General features: G+C 45.0%; 1 protein-coding gene across 3 annotated transcripts in view; it reads left to right on the top strand.

Moving 5' to 3' along the window:
* The window catches only part of itfg1 (integrin alpha FG-GAP repeat containing 1), a 119,731-nt gene that overhangs the window by 60,051 nt on the left and 37,008 nt on the right, over nt 1-22,672 (top strand). For all 3 annotated transcript variants that reach the window (XR_002470956.2, XR_005039670.1, XM_036963415.1), the window contains exons 11-12: nt 14,511-14,661; nt 16,111-16,219. Coding sequence is in view for 1 of the 3 variants with exons in the window: in XM_036963415.1 (XP_036819310.1) it covers nt 14,511-14,661; nt 16,111-16,219 (260 nt within the window). In the remaining 2 variants the exon portion in view is untranslated. The remainder of the gene's footprint in view (nt 1-14,510; nt 14,662-16,110; nt 16,220-22,672) is intronic.

Here is a 22,672-nt window from a genome sequence, read left to right on the forward strand (position 1 = left end):
GTATCTATATCCACAGTAAAACGAGTCGTATATCGACATAACCTGAAAGGCTGCTCAGCAAGGAAGAATCCAATGCTCCTAAACCGTCATAAAAAAGCCAGAGTACGTTTTGAAACTGCACATGGGGACAAAGATCGTACTTTTTGGAGAAATGTCCTCTGATCTGATGAAACAAAAATAGAACTGTTTGGCCATAATGACTATTGTTATGTTTGGAGTGAAAAGGGGGAGGCTTGCAAGCCGAAGAACACCATCCCAACCGAGAAGCACGGGGGTGGCAGCATCATGTTGTGGGGGTGCTTTGCTGCAGGAGTGACTGGTGCACTTCACAAAATAGATGGCATCATGAGGTAGGAAAATGAAGTGGACATATTGAAGCAACATCTCAAGACATCAGTCGGGAAGTTAAAGCTTGGTCGCAAATGGGTCTTCCAAATGGACAATGACCCCAAGCATACTTCCAAAGTTGTGGCAAAATGGCTTAAGGACAACAAAGTCAAGGTATTGGAGTGGCCATCACAAAGCCGTGAACTCAATCATTTAGAAAATGTGTGGGCAGAACTTAAAAAGTGTGTGCAAGCAAGGAGGCCTTCAAACCTGACTCAGTTACACCAGTTCTGTCAGGAGGAATGGGCTAAAATTCACCAAACTTATTGTGGGAAGCTTGTGGAAGGCTACCCAAAATGTTTGACCCAAGTTAAGCAATTTGAAGGCAATGCTACCAAATACTAATTGAGTGTATGTAAACTTCTGACCCACTGGGAATGTGATGAAAGAAATAAAAGCTGAAATAAATCATTCTCTCTACCATTATTCTGAAATTTCACATTCCTAAAATAAAGTGGTGATCCTAACTGACCTAAGACAGGGAATTTTTACTAGGATTAAATGTCAAGAATTGTGAAAAACTGAGTTTAAATGTATTTGGCAAAGGTGTATGTTAACTTCCGACTTCAACTGTACGTGTATATGTACACTACCGGTCAAAAGTTTTAGAACACCTACTCATTCAGTGGTTTTATTTTATTTTTGCTGTTTTCTACATTGTAGTGTATAGTGACGACATCAAAAACTATGAAATAACAAATGGAATCATGTAGTAACCAAAAAATCTCAAATCTCAATGTATTTTCTTCAAATAGCCACCCTTTGCCTTAATGACAGCTTTGCATGGTCTGAGCAACCAGCTTCACCTGGAATTATTTTCCAACAGTCTTGAAGGAGTTCCCTCATATGCTGAACACTTGTTGGCTGCATTTCCTTCACTCTGCGGCCCGGCTCATCCCCAACCTTTTCAATTTTGTTGAGGTCAGGGGATTGTGGAGGCCAGGTCATCTGATGCAGCACTCCATCACTCTCCTTCTTGGTAAAATAGCACTTACACAGCCTGGAGGTGTGTTGGGTCATTGTCCTGTTGATAAACAAATGATAGTCCCACTAAGCCCAAACCAGATGGGATGGTGTATCGCTGCAGATTGCTGTGGTAGCCATGCTGGTTAAGTGTGTCTTGAATTCTAAATACATCCCAGACTGTGTTACCAGCAAAGCACCCCCACACCATAACACCTCCTTCTCAATGCTTTTACGGTGGGAAATTCACTTGCGGAGATCATCTGTAAACCTACTCTGCGTCTCACAAAGACACAGCGGTTGGAACCAAAAATCTTAAATTTGGACTCCAGACCAAAGGACACATTTCCAACGGTCTAATGTCCATTGCTTGTGTTTCTTGGCCCAAGCACCTCTCTTCTTATTATTTGGGTCCTTTTAGTCGTGGTTTCTTTGCAGCAATTTGACCATGAAGGCCTGATTTTTAGTGCTCCCGAGTGGCGCAGCGCTCTAAGGCACTGCATCTCAGTGCTCGAGGCTTTTTCACAACCGGCTGTGATTGGCAGTCCCATAGAGCGGTGCTCAATTGGCCCAGCGTTGTCCGGGTTTGGCCGTGTTGTCCGGGTTTGGCCGGTGTTGGCCCTCATTGTAAATAAGAATTTGTTCTTAACTGACTTGCCTAGTTAAATAAAGGTCAAATCAAATAATTCACACAGTCTCCTCTGAACAGTTGATGTTGAGTTTTCTGTTACTTTTATTTGGACTGAAATTTCTGAGGCTGGTAACTATGATTAACTTTTCCTCTGCAGCAGAGGTAACTCTGGGTCTTCCATTCCTGTGGCAGTCCTCATGAGAGCCAGTTTCATCATAGCGCTTGATGGTTTTTGTGACTGCACTTGAAGAAACCTTCAAAGTTCCTGAAATGTTCCTTATTGACTGACCTTCATGTCTTAAAGTAATGATGGACTGTCATTCATCTTTGCTTATTTGAGCTGTTCTTGCCATAATATGGACTATGAATCTTTTACCAAATAGGGCTATCTTCCGTATACTCCCCCCCACCTTGTCACAACACAACTGATTGGCTCAAAGGCATTAAGAATGAAAGAAATTCCACTAATTAACTTATAAGAAGGGACACCTGTTAATTGAAATACTTTCCAAGTGACTACCTCGTGAAACTGGTTGAGAGAATGCCAAGAGTGTGCGACGATGTCATCAAGTCAAAGGATGGCTACTTTGAAGAATATAAAATATATTTAGATTTTTTTAACCCTTTTTTGGTTACTATATGATTCCATATGTGTTATTTCATAGTGTTGAAGCCTTCACTATTATTATACAAAATAAATAAAAATCCTTGAATGAGTAAGTGTTCTTTTGACCGGTAGTGTATTTTGAAACACTCGTGCAACGTGGCCGTTGTGGTTTGCATGCAACCCTCCAGAGTTAGTATGCATTACGCATGTTTCTCTTAATCGTTTCCTCAGATGTCCTCTGCCTGTCTTACTACACCCTGACGGCATCTGTCGGCGGCGTCAAGGAGCAGGTAAATAGGCAGCCATTTTGAGGAATAGTCATTTATTCTCAGCCCTCTCAATTGTGCACAGGGTTGTAAGCATACAAGTATGACTGATGCCACTTCCTATGTTTCAGTGTTGCGTCGGTTTATACACACCTGAGACGTAATCTCATACCAATGAGAGCATTGAGTACTTTGTAGAGTTCATGTTTTCGTAAAGATGATGAAAGACCTGTGTTTTCTCTGAAGATTTAGGATATTTCTAGAGCGTATAGGGGGCAATTATATATATTTTTTACACAAGATTGGTTCTACCCAGGCAGTCCACCCACCCACTCTCTCATACAGAGAAAGCAAGTGTCTCACTGGTTAGCACTGTTTTACACCGTTTCACGTGCAATGGTTTCCTTGCTTCATAATAGAGCCCCTGTCAGGAGAAGAACGTCACACCGCTTAGAACTGTAGGTGTGTGCTCCGGTCTTGGAGGGTATTTCTAGAAAGGGAAAGGAGGTCACTAATGAAAATGGCTTACCCTGATTGCTATCTAACTCAAGGGAGCGTTCACTTGCAGAAGGGATAGCGAAAGAGTTAGCAGACCACCTAAATCCATGAAGGAATGCTAATCATCAATAAACGGCAGCTTTATGATGGGATATTTCTTGTGATAGGTGTGTTGTTTCAGTGAGGAGACCGTGTACTCTTCGGGGAGGTGGGGTGGGTGTGAAAGAAGTCACACAGCAGAAATTATGATTTGGTGCTTCTCGCACTGTAGGTCAATGGCAATCTGGCACAAAGGGTAGGCATAATCCATTTAAACCCTGACACTTGTAGTCTGCCTAAGTACAAACACGATCAGCGATACATTTGTTTTTAATTAGGTGTATCTTGTAATTGCTCTCACATCAAAGTAGCGTACCCCGTTCTTCTTAGTGGGGCTATCAGAAGAACTAACCCTGACTCCACTTTGCCTGTGACCTGGTCAACATGCCTCTGCCCCACTTCTGACTGCCCTACTTGTTTTCCAATTATTGTGACCAACATAATTTGGCTTGTCAAACCAATGCAAATGAGGAAGGGAATCAAAGACTAACAAGGTTTACTGCTTCTCTTCATTTTGTAATCAGAGTGTATGGAGATTTAGGCCAAATCTAGAATCCACCCGTCAGTTACATCCAAACACACAGACCTTCCATTCCACAAGTACTATATCTACACACATATCCACACACACTGACCTTCCATTCCACTAGTACTATATTCACACACACTGACCTTCCATTCCACTAGTACTATATCCACACACACTGACCTTCCATTCCACTAGTACTATATCCACACACTGACCTTCCATTCCACTAGTACTATATCCACACACTGACCTTCCGTTCCACTAGTACTATATCCACACACACTGACCTTCCGTTCCACTAGTAGTATATCCACACACACTGACCTTCCATTCCACTAGTAGTATATCCACACACACTGACCTTCCATTCCACTAGTACTATATCCACACACACCGACCTTCCTTTACACTAGTACTATATCCACACACACACTGACCTTCCATTACACTAGTAGTATATCCACACACACTGACCTTCCATCACACTAGTAGTATATCCACACACACACTGACCTTCCATTCCACTAGTACTATATCCACACACTGACCTTCCATTCCACTAGTACTATATCCACACACACTGACCTTCCATTACACTAGTGCTATATCCACACACACACTGACCTTCCTTTACACTAGTACTATATCCACACATACACACATACACACTGACTTTCCACTAGTACTATATCCACACACACACTGACCTTCCATTACACTAGTAGTATATCCACACACACACTGACCTTCCATTACACTAGTACTATATCCACACACACTGACCTTCCATTACACTAGTACTATATCCACACACACACTGACCTACCATTACACTAGTACTATATCCACACACACTGACCTTCCATTACACTAGTAGTATATCCACACACACACTGACCTACCATTACACTAGTACTATATCCACACACTCACCTTCCATTCTTCTAGTACTATATCCACACACACTGACCTTCCATTCCACTAGTACTATATCCACACACACTGACCTACCATCACACTAGTAGTATATCCACACACACTGACCTTCCATCACACTAGTACTATATCCACACACACTGACCTACCATTACACTAGTAGTATATCCACACAAACATACTGATCTTCCATTACACTAGTACTATATCCACACACACTGACCTTCCATTACATTAGTACTTTATACACACACACACACACACACACACACACACACACACACACACACACACACACACACACACGTTGAACTTCCATTACACTAGTACTATATCCACACACACTGACCTTCCATTCCACTAGTACTATATCCACACAAACATACTGACCTTCCATTCCACTAGTACTATATCCACACACACTGACCTACCATCACACTAGTACTATATCCACACAAACATACTGACCTTCCATTACACTAGTACTATATCCACACACACTGACCTTCCATTCCACTAGTACTATATCCACACACACACTGACCTTCCATTACACTAGTACTATATCCACACACACTGACCTTCCGTTCCACTAGTACTATATCCACACACACTGACCTTCCATTACACTAGTACTATATCCACACACACTGACCTTCCATTACCCTAGTACTATACAAACATACATTCTCACACACACACACACACACACACACGTTGATCTTCCATTCCACTAGTACTATATCCACACACACTGACCTTCCATTCCACTAGTACTAAATCCACACACACACACACACACACACACACACTGACCTTCCATTCCATTAGTACTATATCCACACACACACACACACACACACACTGACCTTCCATTACACTAGTACTATACACACACACACACACACACACACACACACACACACGTTGATCTTCCATTCCACTAGTACTATATCCACACACACTGACCTTCCATTCCACTAGTACTATATCCACACACACACACACACACACACACACTGACCTTCCATTCCATTAGTACTATATCCACACACACACACACACTGACCTTCCATTACACTAGTACTATATCCACACACACTGACCTTCCATTCCACTAGTACTATATCCACACACACACACACTGACCTTCCATTACACTAGTACTATATCCACACACACACACACACACACACACACACTGACCTTCCATTACACTAGTACTATATCCACACACACACACACACACACACACACACACACACACGAACACACTGACCTTCCATTACACTAGTTCTATATCCACACACACACTGACCTTCCCTTACACTAGTACTATATCCACACACACTGACCTTCCATTCCACTAGTACTATATCCACACACACTGACCTTCCATTCCACTAGTACTATATCCACACACATTGACCTTCCATCACACTAGTAGTATATCCACACATACACTGACTTTCCATCACACTAGTAGTATATCCACACACACTGACCTTCCATTCCACTAGTACTATATCCACACACATTGACCTTCCATCACACTAGTAGTATATCCACACATACACTGACTTTCCATTACACTAGTACTATATCCACACACACTGACCTTCCATTCCACTAGTACTATATCCACACATACACTGACTTTCCATTACACTAGTACTATATCCACACACACTGACCTACCATTACACTAGTAGTATATCCACACAAACACACTGACCTTCCATCACACTAGTACTATATCCACACACACTGACCTTCCATCACACTAGTAGTATATCCACACACTGACCTTCCATTCCACTAGTACTATATCCACACACATTGACCTTCCATCACACTAGTAGTATATCCACACATACACTGACTTTCCATTACACTAGTACTATATCCACACACTGACCTACTATTCCAATAGTACTATATCCACACACACTGACCTTCCATTCCACTAGTACTATATCCACACACACTGACCTTCCATTCCACTAGTACTATATCCACACACACACACACACACACACACACACACACACTGACCTTCCATTACACTAGTACTATATCCACACACACACACACACACACACACACACACACACACACACACACACACACACACACACACACACACACGAACACACTGACCTTCCATTACACTAGTTCTATATCCACACACACACTGACCTTCCATTACACTAGTACTATATCCACACACACTGACCTTCCATTCCACTAGTACTATATCCACACACATTGACCTTCCATCACACTAGTAGTATATCCACACATACACTGACTTTCCATTACACTAGTACTATATCCACACACACTGACCTACCATTACACTAGTAGTATATCCACACAAACACACTGACCTTCCATCACACTAGTACTATATCCACACACACTGACCTTCCATCACACTAGTAGTATATCCACACACTGACCTTCCATTCCACTAGTACTATATCCACACACATTGACCTTCCATCACACTAGTAGTATATCCACACATACACTGACTTTCCATTCCACTAGTACTATATCCACACACATTGACCTTCCATCACACTAGTAGTATATCCACACACACACTGACTTTCCATTACACTAGTACTATATCCACACACTGACCTACTATTCCACTAGTACTATATCCACACACACTGACCTTCCATTCCACTAGTACTATATCCACACACACTGACCTTCCATTCCACTAGTACTATATCCACACACACTGACCTTCCATTCCACTAGTACTATGTCCTCACACACTGAGCTGTGGCTCTTTGTGGTGTTCTATTTGTATGCACCCCTACTGGGTCCTCCACAGCCAGACACGGTGTTGCTAGGCAATGCCATTAAATCACTTACGTGGGTAGCAAGCCTAGGAAAGCAGGAGTTGCTTTTTTGTCAGTTAGGCTTAGCCACAACTAGCTGATACCTCTTTAAAAGAGATATATTGTACATGTCATTACATTATCATGGACCCATAAATCCCTGAGTCCTGTGAACAGAAGTGTGTTATTGTGACACCGACAGCACCGTAGCTTCTCTTTAACTGACCTTGAAAAGAGAGGAGGGATGTCTGTCTGAGCCGGTGGGGGAGAGTTTATGAATGTTGCTTTGGTTTAAATTCACGGGAAGAGGTGGAAATGTAATGTTACCTTGTCATAGACACTTGCCTTCCTAGAAAGAGGTGGCGCACGTATGTTGACATGTGTGATGTTGTGCCCCTTACCTGGTCGAATGGCAGGGCTAATCTCGTCTCAGTAGACCAGCACTCAGACTATAATATACAGTCTATGACTCTGACAGATAATGCCTGTTGCCCTTTGGTCGACTGAAAGGTGTTTTTGCTACATACGAAGGAGAGATCATGCTTGCTCACATCTCTCATCCTAACAACAATCGAATGACCCTTCCACGTTTTGTAATCTTATTTCTCTACTGTAGATTTTAAGATTTAGGCGCACTCAGAAAAGGGCATGCTCTCAAACAAAGAATCTGAATGTGGTTTGTGGTGTATTGTCCTCTTTAAATGGGCCAGTGTCCTTTTTTAGATGAATAATCACAGGCTGAAGATCAGAGGGCATGGTGCTCAGGGAGTAGCAGGGAGAGGAACAGAAGGAGGGGGCTGAGGCTGGAGGCTGGCCAGGTTAGGGGAAGGCGCTAGGTGGACGGGCACGGAATATGCTACGGGTAGAATGGGCAAGGGCTGAATAGTATGTCATTATGAAGGGCTTGTCTTCTCTCTACCTCTGTCTCACTCACATTCTATCTCTGTCTCTCCATCTCTCTCCCTTTGAAGCACCCTTAGGGGGATGGACAGACAGGAAGGAACTGAAGCCTCACACTGTCTTTCTGTCATTTTCAGCCTCTATGGATCACCCAGCTCCCTTCAAAACCACACCCTCCTGCCTATATCTCTTGTTCGCTCTCTGTGTCTCTCTCTCTTTCTGTTTCCCCCTCTTTCTCTCACACACACATTCTATGGCAGAAGTAGTTGGTCTTGCTGAGTTTCAATGACCAGTGAGTTCTCTTCCTCGGGGGGAGGCTGGCTGGTCTAGGCTGGTAAACCCCCTGGGATGGGTGTCCTCTCCAGACAGGCTGGGCTGGCTGGTGGATGGAGGAGAGGAAAAGGAGGAGAGAGAGGTCAGGCAACAGGCACCCTGTCAGTCTGGCCTCTCAGAGGGTCCACAGTGGCGAATTAGTGAGGAGCCCGAGAGTGCTTTGGCACGGCAGGTCCCCGGTCAGGACTCGCACCCGCGTTGGAGGGGACGGGGGCTCTGTGTCCGAAATAACAGGCCCAGTGCTGAGCCCTTGAGCTCACATAGACACACACAGTCGAAGAGTTACACATCTTTCTAAAAACCAGTTACCTGATCTCCTATCTGTTTGTTCCTGCTAATGAGAGTGGATCTGAGACATCTTTAATATGGATTCTGTGCATTTCATTGATTTGTCTGGATCTTTCTGCGTCCACAGTCCACCGCTGCAGGGGGCTGATGACAGCTAAAATGCTTCTTCCCTCGGTCGAACACTGCTGTGCTGAGTGGTGAAATGGGTTTTGATGTTCAGGCTTTCTATTACTCAGAGGGTCTGTCTGCAGTCTCCAGTTGTTTCTTGTGTGATTTCATTGTTCAGTGTCAGTCTCATGGCAGAAGTAGGCTCTGTGCTGAGAGGGTATTTATTGCCTTGTATGGCCGATTTTCAGCATCGGCGGATTTTTGGGGGGAGGATAAGTACTTTTGAGATATGAATATTCATAGTTTTAAAATTGAATAAATGAATGGGAAATTGTGTATTTCAGAATGTTAGAGCTCACTATAAGGAGTATAATAACAGCTGTATCTTGTACGGTTCACAGATCGTAGGGTCTTACATGAGGAATGGATAGGTCTACTAAAACTGGCCTAAAATAACCACTATCATCATAATTTTTTTTCTCAGAAATGGTTTGTGATAAAATGTTTAAAAAAAAGCATGTCAGACATCCTTCCTCCCTCCCAATGAAGTTTGTGAGGATTGCCTAAACAAACCGGAGATAACAAAAATACTTTCTGTCTACGCTGGCGTGGAATCGCTCGCCCATAGCACGGTTCCCAAACTCAATCCTGGGGCCCACCCTGCGTGCACGTTTTGGTTTTGTCCCTAGGACTACACAGCTGATTCAGTAACCAACTGATCATTAAGCTTTGATTATTTGAATCAGCTGTGTAGTACTAGGGCAAAAACGAGTACAAAGTATTCAGACCCCTTGACTGTTACCACATTTTGTTACATTACAGCCTTATTCTAAAATTGATTAAATCGTTTTTTCCCCCCTCATCAATCTACACGCAATACCCCATAATGACAAAGCAAAAACTGTTTTTTTTATAGAAATGTTTGAAAATGTATAAATAATAAAAAAAAACTGAAATATCACATTTTATTGAACTATTCAGACCCTTCACTCAGTACTATGTTGAAGCACCTTTGGCAGCTATTACAGCCTCAAGTCTTTTTGGGTATGACACTTCAAGCTTGGCTCACCTGTATTTGGGGAGTTTCTCACATAGTTCTCTGCAGATCCTCTCAAGCTCTGTCAGGTTGTATGGGGAGTCGCTGCACCACAATCGGGTTAAAGTCCAGGCTCTGGATGGGCCTCTCAAGGACAGTCAGAGATTTGTCCCGAAGCCACTCCTGCATTGTCTTGGCTGTGTGCTTAGGGCCGTTGTCCTGTTGGAAGGTGAACCTTTGCCCCAGTCTGAGGTCCTGAGCGTTTTTGAGAAGGTTTTCTTCAAGGATTTCTCTGTACTTTGCTCCATTCACCTTTCCCTCAATCCTGACTAGTCTCCCAGTCCCTGCAGCTGAAAAACATCCCCACAGCATGATGCTGCCACCACCATGCTTGGCCTGATTGGTGGTGTGCTGCAGAGATGATTGTCCTTCTGCAAGGTTCTCCCATCTCCACAGAGGAACACTGGAGCTCTTTCAGTGTGACCATCGGGTTCTTGGTCACCTCCATGACCAAGGTCCTTCTCCCCCGATTGGTCAGCTCTAGAAAGAATCTTGGTTTTTCCAAACTTATTCCATTTAAAAAATGATGGATGCCACTGTGTTCTTGGTGACCTTCAATGCTGCTGAAATTTTTCTAAATCATGTCCAGTCAATTGAATTTACCACAGGTGGACTCCAATCAAGTTGTAGAAACATCTCAAGGATGATCAATGAGAACCGGATGCTTTTTTTTTTTTTTTTGCAAACATTTTTAAAAACCTGTTTTTGCATTGTATTGTGGGTAGAGGATTTCTGTATTTTTTTCAATACATTTTAGAATAAGGCTGTAACGTAACAGAATGTGGAAAAAGGGAACGGGTCTGAATACTTTCCGAATGCACTGTATACCGAGTTTGGAAAACCCTGGTCTATAGGACGTAATACTATTGAATTTCTGTGACCGTAAGTAATTGTGTAGGGTTGAGAAGCACATTCAATTTGGTGCAGCTCGTACAAGTGTGACTGCAGTTGAATTATTCTGCTGTGGTAAAAAATCGAACTTGGTGGAGAGCAAGACTTGTGTACTGCATCTCTGTCTGTTTACCTGTGTGTGTGTGTGTGTGTGTGTGTGTGTGCGGTGTGTTTCTGAGTGAGCTTTTGGAACTGACTCGTTGGGTGTGAACATGTGTTCTGCTCTGTTTGTCACACAGACAAGACTTGGATGCTCTAGAATCTAGGTGTGTGTGTGCACGCACGCTCTCTCTAGTGTATCCTACCTCAATGATTTGCAATGCACTCAGGCTATTGCCCTTTATCAGTGACGCTGGCACCTCTCCTGACCATGTGCTCATCACAGCCATCACATCCCCTGTGGCGCAAGACAGGCTCTTCAGAAGACACAAAGGCCCAGAGAGCGAGAACACACACTCACCCACACAGCGTTAAATAACAATGGGTGCTCTCGCTACCGTTCAGCCTGAAACTCTTTAAATGCCAGCATCACTCTCCTGACGCAACACACGCTATCGTTAGCTGTACAGAGGAGATCGATAAGCACAGGCATCAGTTCGATTGAGACGTGGGGCTGATTATGGGGTGAAGATACGATCAAAGACAGAATCTTAGAACTTTCATCCAATTGCAAATAGATATTACTGATTGAGTGTCCTCCCAAGGAAATCTCTTTCTGACAAGAGTGCTGAATTGTATTTACCCAGGATGCTGTTCTAGGAGGTGTTGGGCTTGATGTGGTTAACCACTTGGAAGCTAGAAGGAATCCTTGTCTCCAACAGGACACGGTGTGTGTATTTGGTTAGCTGTGGAAGGATGCATGTCCACATGAGTGTGTGTGTGTAGTAACAGTCCTCTCTGCAGGTCTCTGTGCCCACCCCTGAAGGCTGGGCACTGGGGGCATTCACTCAGACTGGCATCCACAGGGGACAATTCCAGACCGTTGTCTGCCTTATCCGATTTGGAATGAGGGAAAAATACCCTTTTTGTGTTAGGCTTTTACAGCCAAAAGGTCCTCAACCACATTTCTAACCCTGTATCAGGCGTGAGATTCTGTGAGCTGCACAGAACATGGCCATTCAGATGTACGGTAATGCGTCAAACTGTTCACTTGAACGATAGACCCGTCATAAAGGCTTTGATGTGCCAAATTCATTAGGGCGTGTGGTGCCACTCCAGAGTGGCATTAGTTAGACCTAGTCATGCCACACATTGGGAGTGACACCACACGCCCTAATGAATTTGGCACATCAAAGCCTTTATGACGGGTCAATCATTCAAGTGAACAGTTTGATGACCAATTTGTGACTTCAATCTGTGTCCAGACAGTGCCTTGTGTTGCTCAGACTTCTTTTAGTTTAACATCTGATGTTAATAGAAAGTTCTGGATGGTTATTCTAACAATTTAAAGGCTAATGCGGTGTGTTGGAGAGGAAAATGCAAATGGCCATATTGACTGACAAGAGAAGTCAAAAGCAAACCTTCACTACATGTGTAATTTCACCTATCCTTCCAATCCCTTCCGAAGTGGCTGGTAGACGACGGCTCCGTACTGGAAGTACAGCAGGTTGTTATTTCAGCAGCTTGGTCTCAAGGTCCTCTCAGTCTGATAGAAGCTGTGCTTTTTTTGTTCTGGTAAAATTAATATAGAGACGTGTGTGTCCTGGTGGGAGTAGAGAGAGACTGGGCATATAGGGAATGTGTGAGTTTGTCCTCTGGCTTCATAATGTGGAAGGACATGCTTTGGTGTGTGTGTGTGTCGGAGTGGGAGACTGTCTTCCATCTCCAAGTTTGTTGATCTCTCTCCATCTCGCTAGGCTCTGTGTTGAGCATACCAATGGAACCTCGTTGCGGTGTCACATTTCTCAGTATTTCTGCGACACACAAAGGTGGAAACACATTTTCACTCATACCTTGTCTCTCAACACACACACACACACACACTGACAAGCCGTCCTCGAGGGTGAGAGTTTCTATCAGCCACATAGCCGCTGGTTCGCTCCCTTCAATGCTCAAGACGGAGAGGGGGAGAGAGAATGGAAGGAAAAGACAGGCGGAAAATGAGAACATTTTCATGCTGATTCTATTTTTAGGCTTGCTCCATTTCGACACTCCTGATCACTCCGTATACACGGGTAACCGTCTCGACAGAAAATGGGTACAGGAAAGAAGAAAGGGAAAAAAAACACACCTCTAACAAATGTTGGATAATGGTGTGGAAATGAAAGCTCTGCAACCAAACTATTTCCCTATTCAATACAGTCTGGAGTTCTACACCCCCCCCCCCCCCCCCCCCCCCCTCCATTCAAATGGATTGAAATAAGTCTCATGTTTGTATCTCCGACGTAATTGTACAGTGCTACTAATTGCCTATTAGCTGAGTATTTTCTGCCCAGGTCTCTGTTGTGTCGTTGCTCCCATTCTCTGTTTTCTGTGTAATTCTACATGTTTTACCGCACTTGTGTTTTCATTTGGGTATTGCTTCACTAATTGATGAGTGTGTTTTATAGTCGATACACAGCGATATCTTCTGTGTGTAAGTTGTCGCAGAGGATACATTGTCCAGGGGAGCCAAACGTACAGCCCAATCCGGGCCCGCGGGTGGTATGAGTAAAACATTTGAATAAACAAATGAAATACAATTACATTTGTAAAAATTGTGGGGGGAAACAAACTCGATATACTTTTAAAATTCTTTACTGTGTCCAGCTCGCTTAAAATCACCAAAATGGAAGGCAGTAGGGGGAATATAAAAAATTCCCAAAAGGATGGCTAGAGGACTAATTTTAGCAAATTTTGACGGCGAGGAAATATAACCAATTTTTCAGTGTGGCACTCCAGACCTCGGTGAAGACCAAATGCGGCCCCTGGGGCAAAATTAGTTTGACAACCCTGCTCTAGTCAATTTTCAGCTCTGATCACTTATGTTGAAGCCTCTTTCGATGACTACTTTCCTCTGTTGTTTTGTCCGACCTTGTCTGTGTTCCTTTCCGTGTGTGTACAGTATCCATCGATTTTAACGCAGGATGTGTTTGTACAGTCCCTAACGGCATCTCTCCCCCTCTCTCCTCTGTGTTGTAGTGGTCAGCAGGCCTTCCTCCTGGAGAATGTTCCGTGTGACAACGCCAGCTGTAAGGATGTGGGCCGCATGTTTCGTGTCCACTGGGACCAGTCTGACCTGGGGGCCATCCCCGGGGCCGCCGTGGCCACCTTCTTCGACATCTATGAGGATGTGAGCACATCCCTCTTTCCTCTCAACCTCTCCTCCACTCTCTCGCTCTCTTTCTCTCGAATTAGCCCAGGCTTCCCTCTTCACGCATTGACGCTGTCACACAACCAACAGCTCTGCTGATTTTTTTTTTAAAGGAAGACCAATGGTGACCTCGGGCTCTCGCGTCTCATCATTAACCAGCAGCGGAGTTGTTACTACCCCAGTTGTGACTGGGAAACTGGCAGACTAGCCGCTGTCAATCACTTTAGGATAGCTGTTTTTCTCTCTGTCTTGTAGTCTAGATCCCACCCGCAGCTGTGGATAGGGCAGGTTAGATCACCCTGACAGTCAAGTTTGTCATGTAGTCTAATTTATATCATCGCAGAGCAGAGTTTAGTAGGATTTTGTTTCAATTTGTATGACAACCCCCACAAATTCCAAATTTGAATGGCACAGAAATCCATTGGGAGTGTTTTTCATTATGTCTGCAAGAATTGGCTCTTTTCAATGCATCTTCCAGTATGGTTAGTCTTGTTAATTGTCCTGTTTGTGGGTGGCCTTGGATCCTCTTTTGACAACAGTCTCCCTGAGAGGCTTCAGCCGAGGCTGGAAATGGCACGCTCATGAGGCACTCTCTCCCACGCTGGCCTGCAGATTAGAGCAGCATCTCTCTCCTAATCCCACTCTGGGCCGACGGAAGGGTGTGCCAAGACGAGCATGTCACTGCAGGGCACGACTAGCGCAGGATGCGAGCCCGGCCCTGGCACAGTGTAGCGACAGGGCCTGACAGACGGAGCGCGGTCATTGTCCCCCTAGGAGCCCAATCAGCTCACAGCACAGCCCCCCTCTGAGATGAGATGTGTGTGGACGAGGTGTGTAGATAAGACAGGTTGGGGCCCAACAGCTCTTCAGGAGATTTGGAGAGTGGGGCTCGGCTGCATCTCAAATCTGGTGGTCTTTTTTAAAATCTTTAAACACACACGTAGCTTTCATCCTGCCCAAGATTCACCATCTGGGACAGCTTATTTAGTCAAAGTTTTCCTCCACTCCTCAGTCCCCATCCTTCTCCGTGAGAGCGCTGTCTCGCTCTGACTTCACTCCGTCACTGCCTGCCTCCTGGCATCCCTCTCCTTCATTGCCACGTCCAAGACGGCCTTCTTAGAGTTTACATAATCAATGTGTTTGTTTTGGCTGTGGGATTTATTTATGACGTGTGTTTTAGTGCGGTATACCCTGTCTCATCGTTTCAGTGGAGGGAGTAGGTATCCATCTCCTGTCTCTGGGAGTTGGCTAATTTTCTCTGTAATTCCCTGACAGAGAGCGTGTGAGAGAAGTGCAGATAACTGCTGTAATGGAGGATTTGTCCTCCGTTTATAACGGGGATGAAGTGGTACATCAGAAGAGACCGTCAAAGGAAGCTTTGCCCCCGGTTCCTTTTGTCCGTCATGTATTACCATTTCTCATTTGCAGGGAATATTGGATATGATCGTGCTCAGCAAAGAGGAGGGGAAAGAGGGCTTCATCATCCACGCTTTGAAGAACAACTTTGAAGCCGACGCGTACTTCGTCAAAGTGATTGGTGAGTCGGAACTTTTCAACTTCTGCAGTTAGCGCGCGCGCGTGTGTGTGTGTGTGCGCTCGCGCGCATGAGTCCATGTTTGTGAACATCCACATTTGTATGTATGCATGCATTGTATTCCTTTTCTGTGTGCATGCCTTTGTTTCTCTCCAGTTCTGTTTAGACTCGACAGTGAATCTCCCCTTTTCCCCACTGCATAAAAGCTTTTTTTTTTAATGCACTCCTCTCAACATAAGGGGGGGGGGGGCGAAGAAGAGCACAGGAGTTTTTTTTCTATCGGACTGTTTTCAGGATATCACAAGGACGTCCTCATTCCCTGAGACAAGAGTCGGCAGCGGTGCATACGCTCCGTTGACTGCAGGCTACATCCCTATTAGTTTGCATTAGACAACAGCACACATGCATCGATACAAACACGAATGACTGCAGGGCATGCATCTCCCAGCATCCTTTGTGTGTTTTAACTGAACTCCTCACCTCCATTCCTCTGTGTGGCTCTCCTCCCCAACCTATAAGAAAAAGTAGCAGTGTGGCTGTAGTGATGGCGGACATTTGGGAAGCTGACATTTTTGGAAAACGGAAAGTGTCCCCTAAAAAGCTACTTTCATGCCATTTTTATCCTGCCTGCTGGGTTTTAATTAAAGGAAAAGCACTTATTTTCTTCTCCTTCATTCTCTCGTCCCTTCTCTCCCTCACAGCCCCACTGGTGGGCTTTTTTTTTTAGCTATGACTGCTCCTCTGCCTATAACATCAGGCCCAGACACGGAGACTGACTTGCACACATACACTCCCTCAACTCACACGACTGACCCCAGGAGGATTTTTCCACTTCTCTTTTCTGAGCTGTTGGTTGTTTCTCTTCAGTAAAGCACTGATAGATAAGGAGTGTGCTGAAGTTGTCAAGTGGCCCGGAGATGGAGGAAGCACTCTGGTAATTAACTATGAATCTCAAACTGCTCCCAGGCTGCCTGTGCCCTCTTTCTCCTGCTGTGGCGTACAGTACACGTCAAGTGGCCTGCTGCGTTGTGCATGCGCCTCTTGACGACGCACGCCGTGAACCCAGAGAGACGAGCGCCGTCCGCCTATTGCTCTAACGTACTCCTCCCGTCTGCTAGAGCGCTCAGCGCAGTGTGGATATCCTCTCCACACACTGGTGGGCATGCAGAGCAAACTCTGCTGTCTCGCAGTTCGGCTGTGACTGTTTGAAACGCGAGCCGCGTCTTCCTTCCCGCCCAGCCCTCAGCTGGAAGAAAGCATGTGAACGTAGTAATGGTCGGAGGTGTTTAGAAGGATTATGGGTAGGTAAACTGTGATTGGGTGCAGAGGGAAGATGGACCCGGGGTTCACTCACAGTCTGACTGTGTTGTTGTGGTGAACAGAGTGACGGTGTCAGGGTTAGAGAGGGAGGGAACGGGAACATGTGAAGGAATTTAAGGTTGGGATTGATTGACAGACTTGTCAGTGTTGAACATTGAAGAAGGTGGACATTGATGGAAGAGGAGCAGGTGATCTGGCCTAATGGAAGTCCATTCAGGATGACAGTTTCTGGGGTTCTACCAACATGCAATCAATAATGGATGGGGTTTTGTTGCTGCCAGTCCATAAGGTGACTTTTGACAAGGCTCAGACCCGAGCAACCCCACCCTCCTCCCCTTGTTGGTGTGTTGTACATCAGGAGGTGGCGGCCCCCCCTGGTGACGGGGGCTGCTTTCCGTCGGCTTCAGATCCCCTGAGCTCTTATCGAGCGGCCTCGCTGTGGTATTGACTTTAAGTCTGGGTCACTTGCGGGATGAAATGATAAGATATGGCCCAGGGTGGGACCCAGAGACACAGCTCATTTCTGTATTCAGTGGCCAGCCTAGGCCCAGGATTGATCTATTTGAACTCATCTTCAAACGGCGCCCGCCTCTGGTTCCTGAGGCTCCGGTGCTATTATGGTTAACGTGCCAGCGCCCGGTGCTCTGCAGGTCACTGGTCTGCTGGTCTACTGGTTTGCCCATCTTAATCTTTTCTTTTTATTGGCCAGTCTGAGATATGTATTTTTCTTTGCAGCTCTGCCTGGAAGGCAAGCATCCCGGAGTCGCCTCTTCACTGTTGATGTTGAGACTGGTGTTTTGTGGGTACTATTTAATGAAGCTGCCAGTTGAGGACTTGTGAGGCGTCTGTTTCTCAAACTAGACACTCTAATGTACTTGTTCTCTTGCTCAGTTGTGCACCGGGGCCTCCCACTACTCTTTCTATTCTGGTTGGAGACAGTTTGCGCTGTTCTGTGAAGGGAGTAGTACACAGCATTGTACCAGATCTTCTGCTACTTGGCAATTTCTCTCATGGAATACCCTTCATTTCTCACAAGAATAGACTGACGAGTTTCAGAAGAAAGTACTTTGTTTCCGTCCATTTTGAGCCTGTAATTGAACCCACAAATGCAGATTTTTTAAAATGTATTTCACCTCTATTTAACTAGGCAAGTCAGTTAAGAACAACCTTATTATTTACAACGACGGCCTAGGAACAGTGGGTTAACCTCCCCGGCAGGTAGCCAAATGATCCAGATACTCATCTAGTCTAAAGAAGGCCAGTTTTATTGCTTCTTTAATCAGAACAACAGTTTTCAGATAATTGCTAAATGTTTTTCTAATGATCAATTAGCTTTTTAAAATGATGAACTTGGATTAGCTAACACAACGTGCCATTGGAACACAGGAGTTGGATCCACTAATATGCGTGTTCGTCTCTAATGGTGTGTGTGTGTGTGTGTGTGTGTGTGTGTGTGTGTGTGTGTGTGTGTGTGTGTGTGTGTGTGTGTGTGTGTGTGTGTGTGTGTGTGTGTGTGTGTGTGTGTGTGTGTGTGTGTGTGTGTGTGTGTGTGTGTGTGTGTGTGTGTGTGTGTAAGCGACCCTTTTTCAGGACCCTGTCTTTCAAAGTTAATTCTTAAAAATCCAAGTAACTTCACAGATCTTCATTGTAAAGGGTTTAAACACTGTTTCCCACGCTTGTTCAAGTAACAATTAATGAACATGCACCTGTGGAATGGTCGTTAAGACACTGACAGCTTACAGACGTAGGCAATTAAGGTCACAGTTATGAAAACTTTGGACACTAAAGAGGCCTTTATACTGACTCTGGAAAACACCAAAAGAAAGATGCCCAGGGTCCCTGCTCATCTGCATGAACGTGCCTTAGGCATGCTGCAAGGAGGCATGATGACTGCAGATGTGGCCAGGGCAATAAATTGCCATGTCCGTACTAAGACAGCGCTACAGGGAAACAGGATGGACAGCTGATCGTCCTCAAAGTGGCAGACCACGTGTAACAACACCTGCACAGGATCGGCACATCCGAACATCACACCTGCGGGACAGGTACAGGATGGCAACAACAACTGCCCGAGTTACACCAGGAACGCACAATCCCTCCATCAGTGCTTGGACTGTCTGTATTTGGCTGAGAGAGGCTGGGCTGAGGGCTTGTAGGCCTGTTGTAAGGCAGGTCCTCACCAGACATCACCGGCAACAACGTCGCCTATGGCCATAAACCCACCGTCGCTGGACCAGACAGGACTGGCAAAAAGTGCTCTTCACTGACGAGTCTTGGTTTTGTCTCACCAGGGGTGATGGTCGGATTCGCATTTATGGTCGAAGGAATGAGCGTTACACCGAGGCCTGTACTCTGGAGCGGGATCGAGGTGGAGGGTCCGTCATGATCTGGGACAGTGTGTCACAGCATCATTGGACAGAGCTTGTTGTCATTGCAGGCAATCTCAATGCTGTGTGTTACAGGAAAGACATCCTCCTCCCTCATGTGGCACCCTTCCTGCAGGCTCATTCTGACATGACCCTCAGCATGACAATGCCACCAGCCATACTGCTTATTCTGTGCGTGATTTCCTGCAAGACAGGAATGTCAGTATTCTGCCATGGCCAGCGAAGAGCCCGGAACTCAATCACTTTGAGCACGTCTGGGACCTGTTGGATCGGAGGGTGAGGGTTAGGGCCATTCCAACCAGAAATGTCTGGGAACTTGCAGGTGCCTTGTTGGAAGAGTGGGGAAACATCTCACAGCAAGAACGGGCAAATCTGGTGCAGTCCATGATCAGGAGATGCACGGCAGTACTTAAGGCAGCTGGTGGCCACACCAAATACTTACTGTTACTTTTGATTTTCACCTCAACCCTTTGTTCAGGGACACATTATTCAATTTCTGTTAGTCACATGTCTGTGGAACTTGTTCAGTTTATGTCTCAGTTGTTGAATCTTGGTATCTTCATACAAATATTTACACATGTTAAGTTTGCTGAAAATAAACGCAGTTGACACAAGGAGTCGCTAGTGCACGATAAGCCAAGTAAAGCCAAAACCTCCTCTAACTGAGGCGGCGCTGGGCCAATTTTTGCACCAATTTGTGTAACCAGCTAGACAGCTGCTCTTAGTGAAAATGTGTTTGGAGTTACTGTACCTTTCTATCTAATAGGCTATGTTACAGTGTAAGCTTCCCAATTATAATAATGAAAAACGATTTTCCAAATCTATTCATTTTTAAATGTAGATTACTTCTCCTTTGCAATTATCATTCACCTGATGATTTTGAACAAACGCACAATGGGGGTCCCTGGGCAAGAAAAGTTTGATGGCAAGAAAAGTTTGACGACCCCTGGCCTATAAAACTGGCTCTAATTACTGCCTCATTGAGGCCAGTGTTAACTCAAACTGGCCCTTCAATTAGGGGAGTTAATCAGGTAGCTGAGCGTCACACCGGGACCCAGGGAAGATGATTCTCAGCCGTTAGGGGAAACCAGGATCCGTCTATCACAGAAAGTCAGAGATCTGTTTTGACTGAAGAAATAGGCAGTGTGGCACTGCTCTTACAATGTTACAAGTATTTACTACACTGAACTAGCCAAGTTCAGCAGTCAAATCCCCCATGATCTACCAGATGATTCATAAAAAGACAGAGACATTGAGAGTCAAAGTAGAAACGTTAGAAAGGGGTTGCAGAGATGTTCTGTGTGTCTGTGGGTGCGTGCGTGTGAGTGACGGACCGACCAGAACAATGTGAGCTGATTTACGTTCTCCTCCTCTCGAGTTGAGATGCAGATTCGCTGCATTGAGGAACATCTGCAGGCTTTGTTTAGTCCAGTACACATCCTCCTTTCCCTTTCTCTCTCCGCCTCTGCCAAGCTGTCAGTCAGGAAGTATCCGCCCTCGCTCACATTTGAATTCAGCTCAACAGATGAGGGAGCTTTCATAGAGACATTGCTCTTCGCTCTCTTTTGGAATTTCAAGACACAAGTCCATATTTCTGGAGGTTTCCCTGCTGGTTTATTGGTTAATTCTGCATTTGGTGTGTAATGTCGAGTGGTGAATTAAAGTATACAGAATTAAACTGAGATAGGCAGCACATGTGTGAAGGGCTCAAACAGGCAAATATCAAATGTGAGAAGAAGATTTGGAAAACAAGGATATAGTATAAAAATATATTGATTACTGTGTTTCCCCTCTCCAATAGCTGTCAATCTGACACAACTTTGAAAGTACTTCCAGTGTTATCATTTTGCTGAAGTAAACTATTCTCCCATGTCCAGTAGTCATCCGTTCACTTTGGTCTTAAAGGTCTTCTGTCTACTCCACCACCCTCAAATATAATACATCTCCGGGAGTACAGATGGAATATTTCATTTCACGTCTGCAGCCTGCAGATGATTGACAGCTAAAGCGTGTCCTTCAAATAAGCCTCAAACAAAGGTAGTTGAATGATGTCAGAGCAGCAGGCGAGGTATGACCATGACTTACCATTAGATCAGTCCGACATGACAGATAACTAGACTTCAAAACCGTCTTGGAGGAGATTGACATTATGTACACACACACACACACACACACACACACACACACACTTCCTTCGTGGATTACTCAACTATGAATGAGCAGTGGGTAGAAAGACTGTGTGCGTGCATGCGTTATGATTGTGTGTGTGTGGCGGCAGGTAGCCTACCAGTTAAGAGCATTGGGCCAGTGAAAGAAAAGGTCGCTGGTTCAAATCCCCGACCCGACTAGGTGAAAAATCTGCCTGTGCCCTTGAGCAAGGCACTTCACCCTAATTGCGCCTGTAAGTCGCTCAGGATAAGAGAGTCTGCTAAATGACTAAAATGTCAATGTAAATGTGTGTCACTGCCTGTCTGGCAGACAAGAAGCCTAGGGTCAGCACCAGCCCAGATTAGGCCTTGAGGAAAAGGAAAGCAGCACCTCGGACTGCTCAGCTGTCAGTGTAAGATTGCTCATTGATTGAAATTTGTAGCCACTGGCGTGGCGTGGTGACATGACATGTCTTCCCCCTGTCAAGAGGCAGCCAGCCCAGCTCCGTGTGTGACGTCATCTGACAGCTTGGAGTGGCTCTTCTTTTCTTGTGACGTTGGCTCGGTTTCCATGGTTCCCTATGGATTTATTTTTTTATGAT

Source organism: Oncorhynchus mykiss, chromosome 26 (genome assembly GCF_013265735.2).
Source record: "Oncorhynchus mykiss isolate Arlee chromosome 26, USDA_OmykA_1.1, whole genome shotgun sequence".
Classification (NCBI taxonomy): domain Eukaryota; kingdom Metazoa; phylum Chordata; class Actinopteri; order Salmoniformes; family Salmonidae; genus Oncorhynchus; species Oncorhynchus mykiss.